Genomic DNA, 12,012 nt, shown 5'->3' on the forward strand with positions numbered 1-12,012 from the left:
ATGCACCAAGCTTTCGGTCAACTCCAATGTAAACCTATTCTTGTCATTAGTACACAATCAGAGCAACGGACATAAGTTAAGAGCAAGAGGAAGTCTGCAAAGGGTGGGAGCGAGGGCTTGTTGGATGGGTCAAACAAACAGGATTTTCTCCCAGGGAACTGGGTAAACTTAACCACACAGGTTTGTTGCTTAAACCTAGGGTTGTCATGAGAACAAATGATTCAGTACCAAGTTCATGCCAGAATTCTAAAAACATGACAGTACTCATTTATCTACAGTATTGCATGTAAGTACTGGAGATCAGGGCTCGAGACTAACAGCGTCCCGACGTTTATAGAATATTTCTCTGATAATTCTAACGTTATACTGTGAAAAATAAATCCATGTTGAAATCGTCACGAGGATGGCCAGTTAACGTTAGCTGTTAAGGTTGCATTGAGTTGCATTATGATGCCTTCAAGCTATATTCAGTAAAAATTACGAAAGGGTGAAGTTAAATTATAACATTCCTATGATGTGTTTAAATGTAATCTTGTAAAAGTTATTTTTTGGTGAGAAATTTGAGTTGGATCATCAGGGATATATTGTTTTGTTTTCTACCTTGATTTCATGAAAATTCTGGAATTTCACAGTTATTGGTATCAACTACTACATTTTTGGTATTGTGACATCCCTACTTAAACCTAACCACCAACGTTTCAGAGTGTTAACCACGTGTTACAACGTTAACAGCCACCGTTTCATAAAGTAAACCAAGTGTTACACCTTTAACCGCCATTGTTTCACAACATTAATCAAGTGTTATGTCAACCGCCATCGTTTCACAATGTTAATCACGTGTTATAATGTTAACCAGCACCGTTTCACAACTTTAACCTCATGTTACAAAGCTAACCTCCAGCGTTTCACTAGGTTAACCATGTGTTAAAAACCTAACCACAACCGTGTCATAACCTTAATTAACCACGTGTTACAATATTAGGCGCCACCGTTTCACATCATTAACCACGTGTTATGTTAACTGCCAGTTTCACAATGTTAACCTCGTGTTACAACGTTAACTGCAACCGTGTCACAACCTTAACTACGTGTTACAGCGTTAACCACCAGTTTCACAATGTTAACCATGTGTTACAATGTTAACCGGAACCGTTTCACAACATTAACCACGGGTTGCAACGTTAACAGCCACTGTTTCACAACATTAACCACCACCGTTTCACAACGTTAACCATGTTACAATGTTAACCGCCACTGTTTCAAAATGTTAACCTTGTGTTACAATGGCAACCGCCAAGCAAAATATCCAGGACTTGAAAAAGACCAACCATTCACCATAAAACCCTACAAATCTTTGAGAACAGTGCAAGTCTGAAAAACAATGAGAGATTAGCACCAAGGATGTGGACAAATCACAACCAAAATAAAGAACTTTAACTCATACATTGACACAAATATAAACTGGATTAAACTCGAACAAGACAAACGGGTTGTAGTATATCATTTCAAAATATTCTTCCATCTGTGTCTCATTTCATAGTCAGGGCAGTGCACTGGCTGTCACACACATACACAAGCACACACACACCCTTCCACTCTATCTCTTTGTCTGCCTCTCTCTCCGTCTCTCTGTCTCCTGGTATGGAGTCTGCTACAACATTTTGATTTACTTAAGTGACTCCATTCTGCAATCAGCCTCAGACGTGAGCAGTGTGTTTGTGCCTTTTACCTTGTGTGTGTGTTTGATGCTTAAATACCAGCCACCAGCCACTAGCCTGGGGTTCATTAGCCTGATCAATGATTGACTCTCTACTCGTTCTCTCCCCTCTTACAATTTTCTTTCAAATTTATTTTCTGCAGTTTGACCCCGCTCTGTGCCTCTATCCATTGATTCTTTCTCATGTCAAGAAGGGTCCTTTCTTTCGTTCTTCCTTCCTACTCTCCATCCCTTCCTCCCATCATTGATCAGGTCTGGTGTTGAGGAGAAATATGTTTTTCTCTCTCTCTTTCTCTCTCTCTCTCTCTCCTTCCTCTCTTTCATTCAATGGTCCATTGATTAGTTCTGGTGTTGAGGAGAATTGCCTACTTGGTCCCAAAGTAAAAAGCACTAAGTGTTATTCGTGTTTCTCTCTCCGCTTCGGTCTGACCTCCCTTTTGCTTTCAGCATAGACGCTGTCAATATGCCTTGGCGTCACCCCCGTTTGCAAAGAAACTTGTCTGTTTTCTGTTGCTTTTTCCACTTTGAGCTGATAGCCTTGGCGTCTCTGAGGCATCTAAAGGCTGGATGCTGGAGGGGTTTTGGCGTCTTTTCACTCTCGGGGAGAGCTGAGGAGTGGCGTGCTATTACACCGTCTTTGTTCACTTGCTTTAAAACAAATGCCACCGCTGATTTGAAACAATTTACAGAACTAATACTGGCTTTTTAATGTTATATAATTAAACAATATTACATTGTTTATCTATAGAAGACGGTAACCTGAACGGAATAATGTGACATTTTGATCAGATAAGAAATTGTTAATATCCTGTCTTTGAAAAGACAATTTTAATTTGGTGGCTGATTATTGTTTGTAAGTAATTATTACACAACACATGACTAAATACGTAGCAGGTAACCTGAGATGAGATGAGTTATATATGCAAATTGTAGCTGAATGTAAGACAGTAAATCACAATAGAAGTTCTGTGACAACATGTTACTTACTGGTGTTGTTTTGAGGATCATGAAAGACTAGTTTTGGACCAGATTTTTTGATCCAGAAAAAGTCTATTGTCCATCTATAACTTTGTTTTACATGAATAATGAGAGAAATAACCATTGTCATTCTGAGAGACTGACGTGCATTACAAGAATGGGTTGGACACTGATCAAGCAACTCTGCTACACCCAAACAAATTCAGACTGGAAACTGATTCCCTGGTTGTCTATGTGCTTCGGTGATCAACAATAATTTCACAGATTTGTTTATGATCCATCTTAGATTTTTCTGCCAGAGTGAATACATTTTTGTCCATCAGAGCAACTCAGCAGTGCTGTTGATTACAGTGAGAATGCAAGAGGAAGCTTTAGCCTGAGGCAGCAGTGTGAATAAAATAATACTGTGTCCATGCCACACCCTGTGTTACACTTTGAGGGAGGAAAAAACAAAAAGGCTCACTGTTCAGCCTGCTCTTGTAAACAAAGAAAAAGAAAGCAAGTGTGGGAGAGACACGTCGCAGCTCAGACTCTAATGTCGTCAGGCAACAATTGGCTTCCCACTGCAGAGACGTCCTTAGATAGAAGCAACACTGTCATACTATGCTTTAAAGTCTGCTCTATTCAAACACCTTCATCTGCATATCGTTCTTTTACACTCTAAAAAGGGATGTGTCAGTTTCAACACTATTGATATGCAAGCCACCACATGTTTTCAGTGCCTTAAGTGTGAATACAAACACATGAATGACACAATGAATAAATTGACAATAGTGCAACAAATCAACCTTTTCTGTCAATTCAACATACAACATAACTGACCGATACTTTTATCCTCTCGTGACCACATGACTGTAACGCCCTGCTCACTGGTCAGCCAGAGACATCAATTAACACACCTGGACTCATACAAAATGCAGCAGAGTACTAACAAAAACATGAACAAGATAACATATCACTCCACTGCTTATTTAATGTTGCATGTGATTCTGACTTGATTCATTGGTTGTAGCCTTTTATGGGGTTTTTTCTTGACTATGACTCTTGGTCCTTTAATATGTTATTTTATATCTTTTATTGTACTTTTTGACCTTTTTAACGACTTTGCCTGTTTTAGTTTTATATAATCATTGTTATATTAATTTCAAAATGAAGGGCTCGCTCGCACCGGATGTACAGGTGCAATAGGAAAAAAACTAAAATGGTTTCTTGATTTTTTGACGAATGAATATGCTACATGCACGTGTATGTGCACTTACCAAACAAATAATGCTCTCGTGGTAAATTCAGCATCACATACATTTCTACAACAACAGAGTGATCCTCATCGATCTGTTCTCAGTTTCCCTTTTTTAACATAAATATTGTTTTCATCCACTAATTATTTTTAATCACAATAATCGCCTGTTTTTTCTGATAGTTGTTAATTTACCATTCATGAACTTTCCTATATCCCATGTCTCACATTAAAAGCCAAAGCAGGAAAGGGATTAGTTTATGTCCTTTGAGCCTTGAGCTGGAAGGCTTTTAATACAAAACACCTGTGGTCCTTTTCCTTTCTGTAGTTGAAGTAAATAAAGGCCACTATTTTAGGATTTAAGGTAGCCACTATTGCCAATAGTTGGAGTAAAGCAATGACGTATTTTACACGGTTGACATTTAAGCTTTATCGCCATTACATAAACCAGCAATCGGGGACGAGCGCATGTGGTGGCTAAAGTGGCTCAAGCTGCTGTTACGCCATTAAATAATATAAAATGCTGTCGTTAAGACAATAAGCTCCAAACTGTGCTTCACGGAGCACCGAGCAAAAAGTGTGAGATGGCTGCAGTGCATTCAGACCTATAAATAACAAAAAACAGCCTTTTGCCTGATATCACATTGATTAGCTTATACAAAATGACACTCACTCCTGTTGTAAGGCAGTGTAAAGTTCTTTCTCATTTAAATAAATTAGCCATCAGCAGCAGAGATGTGTCTGCATTACAACTGCAGTCTCTAGTTTTTGCTTTATATTCATATATATTTTTTGCAGCAATCGCACAGTGGGTACTTTGAAGCAACCAGACTCTCATGGTAATTGACCCTCTGTTGAATATAGTAGTGGGACTGTTGTGCACATGCATACCCTCATGTGACTAATGCAACCCTTTAAAATATGTGATTAAAAACAATTACTCAACATATGTTGTGTTGATGAAGATGTAGCCGTTATTTTTATATACTCACTGAAAGGAGTTTCAGGCTCTTAGGAAATTCAAGATCATCTGCTGATAAAGAAATATTTGGGATCCAAGCACACAGGCACACTTTACATCTTCAGAGAAGTATTTTCTTCTTTTGTGGTCTGATTTGTGGTTTTGCAGTATCACTGGCAGCCATAATGTATTATTAATTATTGATATTACCTGCTTGCTAGTGCTAGCTTTAGGGGTAATATAATGTAGTCAGTTATTTTTCTTCCTTCTCTGGTGTAGTTTAGCTACATTATTTGATATTTACCAGGAAGCAAGTTGGCACATTTGTCAATTATATAACGTTCATATTGAGTGCTGCACATTACAGTGACAATGCTCTTTTCAAGGAGGTGGCAGAGACAGAGGGAGAAATATCTGAGGGATGCAGCAAAGGGAAGTGGAAGCCTGCTTTCAAAGCAGCAGACAGCCAATCACCTGAAATATCAAACATCCAGTTCTCATATCATTTATCTCCATTAAAGTATGTTTGTCTCAATGTCTTTAGTTCATGTAAAGCTATGAATTTATTGACAAGCGGTGTATTTTCAAAACAATTAAATTGGACATTGGTATTCTGTGTATCAACAAAGTGTCCTTGTGCATATTTAATGTTCCAACATCAGAGGGAGACATGTGGACAATAAGTGGTGTTTTTTGAAACTCAAAATATGCATATTCCTGCTACTACTTCATTATATAAAGTAACTCCGCCGATACAGTAGTATAAAGCCATCAAGTATTGATTGCAATTATCAGTTATCAAGACAGTAATCAAGCTCATTACATTTTTGATAAAATGCAACAATTCATATTAATAACAAACTGATTGCTGCAGCTACTATTGATAATAATGATAAACGTACTATTGTATTTCTATTGTGTGTAAATGGGTTGCCTACAGCCTGTTGTCACTCCCAAGGTGTCAAATACCGATGTGTGAACCTTCAGTGTAAAGAAACTACACAAAAGGCTTCGTTATGGTGACGCCAGGGGCTCGGCCACTGACATGGTCTGAGAAGGCAGGTGGCACTAGTGAACCCTGGTCATTCTTGACATCAAAATTACACTGTGCTGTTTGTTCTTGACTTACATCAGTCCCTTCTCAGTCAGTCAGTGCAGCCAGGTTCACAGAAACCTCACTGAGATGCAGACAAGGCCCAATACTGTGCACCTGATGCAGCACTGCCAAACTGCCCATAGGCTCACACAAGGTGTTTGTTTTTTTTATTTGATGTTCCAGCATAATTTAGATTGATACAATATGTCCTCTATCAGCCATTAATGTCACCTGTACATCACTGTCACACTAGTTTGTAAGAATGGCCTGAACCTGAAACCCATTTCCCATGTAGTAGAGACAGACTTTCAGGAAGAGCCTTTATGGGCATAAAAAGTACTATTTGCCGCTGTCTCTGATGCTTCACACAGTACTTGGCTGTCCCAATAAATAGCCAATAAAAATACGTGTTCTGAGGGAAGAAGGGAATAGAAGAGCCTGGATTCTCTCTTTCGTTCTCACACTCTGTGTTTCCCCCTGCTCAGCATCCTCCTCCTGTAAACAAGGAGTTTAAAAAAAACATTGTTTTTTGCATTTATGTACGTTCCTTTTTATGTGCAAAAAAATACAAGCTAGGGGCCTCTAGTTTACTTTGCCTCAGTGCTTGACTTACTGCAGAATCACTGGTGCAAAGAAAAGAGAGCTGGGAGGAAGGATATGGAGTGATATGAGCGAATAAAGGAAAAAAAAGCATGTCTAAAGAGAGCAGGAAGTGGTGAGAGAGATATTTTAGATGTTTGGCTGAACATTGCTTGGTTAGGTCAGGCTGGGACTGCTTTGGGATAAGAGGACCACACGCACATCCACAAACACCCACACATGCACAACCTTTTAGCCATTTAGAGACCCTATTTCAGAGCTGTTTCTGATTATGTTTAGAGGGCAATGTATATACGAGGAGACGTCTGTCTGTCTCTCTATTTCCTACACTCCATGCAGCTAACTTTCTGTTTCTCACTCTCCTTCCTCAGAAATCTCCTCCCTCTTTATTTATCCCTTTCATGCCCTCTCCTGATGCAGCCTGACTCTAATTGTGGTTGTCTTAGTTCCTTTCTTCAAACCATCAACGTCTGTTTCCTATATCACTCCTGACTATAAGAAGACTGATCCAGGGTCATTGGCCAGCCAACACTAGTCTGCACCTGGTCCTTGTCAACCAACACAGGCAAACAGATCTCAGATCAGTACTCTGATTTGATCCAAACTCAGCCCCTTGTGATCCCATGTGGTTCAAACAGCCAGACTTGGGTTTCATCCTCAACTTTTGCAGCCTAACATTTGCCATGTGGAGAGCTACCAGGAGCAGACCTGATGAAACATGGTTGCACCGATCATAAATGGCAGCTGTCTAACCTTGGTGTGTCCACTGTTGAAATGAGAGAGAAAAAATATGCTTTGCACACTGCCCTAATTGTCTGTTTAGGGAGTTACTGACCAATACCAAGTGGCCTGATTTGATTGGTGGAATTGATCTGAATTGTTTTAATTCACCCCACTTATTTCCACAACGTATTGATTTCAGCTAAGTCATATTGATGCTTGCTGTAGGATTTTTATAGTCAAACACAGTGGAGCCATTTACAATGTTCCTCCAGTACTACTTTTTTTTACATGACCCAATGAGAAGCAGAGTTTAAGTTGGGCAGCAAACTCCTGGTCTGAGAAGAGAAGCCAATGCCTAACTGCCTTTAACTTGCATTCTCTCTACTGGCCATCAGGGGGCGACTCCTCCCACTGCAAAAAGAAGTCTTGTTGTATAGAAGTCTATGAGAAAATGACTCTGTCTCACTTAATTTATTTCCTCAGTAAACATGAGTTTATGGTCTCAATCTCTAGTTCCAAGTCTTCTTCAATACAGCCTCACATAATTGTTTCTGATAGATACTGGAATCAAATAGTCAAGATTATATTTACCTTTTTTAATTCATAGTTTGCTGACCTTCGCTTGGACTCATAAACTGAATTGGTCTCTTTTGTGTTGCTATCAGTTGCTCTCCAAGAGTAGACACAATTTTAGGGTTTTGTGTGATAAGACACAGAAGCACACATGAAAGGGAGGGAAGGTTGGAAAGCAAACAAGCAATAAATGGCTGGGAGAAAGTGGTCTGATTCCCACCAAAGCTGATTGATCTCACAAACACAACCATTGGCAGCACACTGGAAGTCAACAGCAGTTCAAACCTCCATACCGTGCTTGCTTGCCAAGTGTCGTAAGTGATCTCAACATTTATTATAAGTAAGAAATATGAAAAACAGCTACAGCTCATATATGCCAGAGCCTGCAATAGATGACAATCACAAATGAACTGAGGGAGAGAAAATAGTGGAGGGAAAGTTGGGTTGAATTCAATGACCTTCATTGAATTCAACCCAGCTAAACGATTGCATCTGTCTTACAACGACTCAATTACTAATTTGACTACCTGCCTGGTTGAGAGGAAATATGACAAAATATAAGCAGGTATCTGACTAATCAGAGCATGTGGACACACATGCTGCCAAGCATCTCCTGCAGCAGCTGGATGTTTAGATTGAGATGTAAAAGTTCCCAAGACGGGGGGAGGGAGTGCAGAAGTATGCAATTTCCCCCCAAAAAAACAATCGCTCTGATCTCACTTACATATGACATTTAATCCAAATGCAGACGGATAATAATATCCACAATATCTTTTACAAATGACTGGGATTTGACTGATGTTGTTTATGCAGACAAAACCCTTTTGTGGGTTTGTATTTTTGGGTGAAGCTGTTGAAAGATTAAACTCTGTAAACATGTTCATCATAATATTGCCAATAAATATAATTTAATAAGAATGTTGCCGAGCAACATTTGTTTGATTTTTTTTTTTTTACATAAGGGAAATATCAACTTTATAAATCTGTCAAATTCCAGTTGAGATTACCAGGAGAAATTAAGTAATCTCTAGGAAAGTATTAAAGTAAATTCCCTTTACCATGTGTTACAGGTAAGTACAATCTGGCTGCATACTCCTCTTCATCTTCTTCCTCCTCCTCCTCTTCCTCTTCCTCTGGCTCAGCCACGTCGACTAACGACAGTTTGCCATGTGGACTGGCTAATTGTGGATGTGAGTGGTCAATGACAGATGATGGACAGGAGGGGGAGGGCATTGGAGAACCTATGGAAGAACACAACCAAAAAAAAAAAAAAAAAAAGGAATGATGACTTTGATTAATGAATAAAAGTAACAACAACAACAGCAACCAAATTCTTAAAAAAAAGAAATGAGTGAGCAATGAAATATGATGAGGTCTGCTGATGGTGTGGCTAAAATATTGTGGAATGAGACTGAAGGAGTTACAGCAACTGAAAGACCATTACTGGGTTGGAACTGATCCTTTGCGAAGGCCAGCCCCCCGCTGCTACTTCGTTAGGGTCTCAGAGCTACTTTACCATGGAGCCCACACTGTCACTAACTGCACTTCTGAAGAAACATGATCTAATTTTTGGGAAAATGACAAAGCGATTTCAGTGAGAAGACAGAAATCCTCCCTGTCACTCCTCATCCCTTCCCATTTCAAGGACAAAGTTTGATGAAATACCACATTGAGTCTTCTCTTCCACTGATTTGTGATCGAAAGAGAACTCGGTCCAAGTTCTAGAACTGTGTGAGGTGTCAGTCTGTCTGCATCAGGCAGCGCTGGCTATATGCTGTTGCCTGTTTGAGGACAGACTCACAAGCAGAGTGAGCAAAATCAATAGTGTATCGATGTGGTAACCTTGGCATTTAGTGTCTTCTGAATGTTAAATGGCCCCGCTCTCTGTTTGCACATGTGCATATTTGTGTTTGGGAGTCTTTGTGTGTGTGTTTCGCCCAGACAGACAACTCCATCCTTCCATTCCATACAAATGTGTTGGCCAAAAAGAATTTAATTAGTTGGTGAAAAAAACCCTCACATTTCATTAAATAGCACTTGCCATGGTGGCTGCCTTTACAGATACAAATGTGATATGCGTCTTTCAAAATCACTTAATCTCTCACATTTGCAAGCAAGGAGGGAGGAATTGAAATACAAAATCAATGTTAGGTTATTTGCAGGAAAATATTTGCAATCTTGTTTGGAATGCAACACAACTCTGCTCCTTTTTCTCTAAAATCAAAACGTCCTCATACTTACACAACAGAATAGCTTGTTTCCCAATGACTCCTAAAACCACATATATGCCTGCACTATTTAACGTTGTGAAACAAAATTACTTGGATAGGTTTAGGAAAAGATCTGGTACATGATTTGGTTACGTACTAAGGTAGTTACACACTAACAGTAATTAACTTAAAGTCGTTTTGACTTTTGGTTTCACACGGGACACAAACATCAGTCTCCTGGGTGAAAGTCCTGTGTATATTTGACCCATGCATCCACCCCGACCTCCACATGACTTTGTATCTCTTTATATTACCTCACCTTTCTTCCTCCTTTGTTTCAGTCACAATTTCTACGGCCAATAAAGATTGCCGCCTAACAGTAAACATGGGTAGTATTAAGCTGCTTGCACTGATGACCTATACTGACACTTGCTATAAAACAAAAATAAATCAGTTGTACTATTTTCTTTAAAGGAGTAACACAATGAGTAGGACATCACACACTCTATATCTATTGCTTTCACACGCATGAGTTGAGAAACCCACACACTGAAGCAATTTCACACACACAGTCACTCTTGTCCCTTCCAGCTATCTACTGTACTGTATATCCCATCCTAACATTCACTTGGTGTTTGGCAGTTTTAGGCTAAAAATACAGCGACATATATATCCAAAATAACATGTCTCTGTTTAATTATTTACTAGAATGCCTTTTCTTCTTCGTCTTTTACGAAGATAGAAAATCACATGGATGTGGCATTTTCTATTAAATACATAACCCCCACTAGCTCCCCTAGAGTGATGTTGTTTATGAAAAACAAGAAAAAGCACAGTGGTGTTTGCTGGAGAAACCGGAACAACATAGGATTACTGCTACAGTACATGTGGGCAATATTAAACAACAGAGACGGTCCACTAGTTTGACCACAGACTTTGTGCAGAACTGATCGGCACTGCACTATTGTCTATGGCAAGCCCTCCCATTGAATTGATCCTTCTGAAACAAGTTAATCAGTTTCCAAACAAGTGCACCTGCATTTATTTTATGGTCATTAACATTACCAAAATGCTTGATTTCCTTGGACAGTTTATAATGCCTTAAAAGACCGCTTTTAATTAATTCCTCAAGCAAACAATGCTTGTTATGCATTGTTATGTTAACCAACTAATTTCAATTCAATATTAAAATGTTTTAATATTTTACTCATGCAGTATATTAATAAGCAGCAGCTTCTGTATAAGAAAATCACCATTTGCAACCCCAAACTATGAGATGTTTAAAATCATGTAAGAACAGTATGAAGAAATGTATCTTTCTCATTCAACAAAGAACACGTTTAGCCCTAAGCACATTGTTTCCTGCTGAAGAAAATCATCTTCAGTTCACAAATAAAGTACAGTACATAGTTTTGATAGTTTTAATGCAGCAAAGCTCTGTAGTTTTGCTTAATCAGGAGGAAAGAGTGCATTTGTAGGGGAGCATTTTCAGCTCCACATTTGGTGCTCTTGTGAGTGTTTGGGGCAGCAGGACGGAAAGTGTGGGATTATGTCACCCAGTGCAACGGACTCATTGGGGTGTTGCACGTGAAGCAGATATATGAGGCTTTGATACACACACAATACTTAGTTAGTGAATATGCTCATTGTTGGTCTGGTCCACACGTGGGAATGTTGACAATAATACAACATATATTCAACATTAATATCAGCAGACTTATGTTTTCATAAATATACACATCTGTGTCATGACCGGAGGCCCTTTTTCTTTCACCCTTTACTGACTGGTGGGTTTGAGCTCACTGAGACAGGACTGACAGACTGAGTGTGCTCTTATTGTTCTTAGTGCATCAGTACAATGCTTTTATCTGCCTGCTCCTCAATATTTGCAAACCGTATCTTTAATGGAACATTGGC

General features: G+C 39.1%; 1 protein-coding gene across 6 annotated transcripts in view; it reads right to left on the reverse strand.

Annotated features, from left to right (window-relative positions):
• Nucleotides 1–12,012, reverse strand: part of tenm3 (teneurin transmembrane protein 3) — a 336,797-nt gene that overhangs the window by 160,551 nt on the left and 164,234 nt on the right. For 3 of the 6 annotated variants that reach the window (XM_068727438.1, XM_068727443.1, XM_068727441.1), the window contains one exon: nt 8,944–9,126. The exons of the other annotated variants lie outside the window; for them this stretch is intronic. In XM_068727438.1, coding sequence (XP_068583539.1) covers nt 8,944–9,126 — 183 coding nt within the window. The remainder of the gene's footprint in view (nt 1–8,943; nt 9,127–12,012) is intronic. 6 annotated transcript variants of the gene reach the window in all.

Source organism: Cebidichthys violaceus, unplaced genomic scaffold, assembly GCF_023349555.1.
Source record: "Cebidichthys violaceus isolate CVI_PGR_0920_01 unplaced genomic scaffold, fCebVio1.0.p SCAF_4, whole genome shotgun sequence".
NCBI classification, from domain to species: Eukaryota; Metazoa; Chordata; class Actinopteri; order Perciformes; family Stichaeidae; genus Cebidichthys; species Cebidichthys violaceus.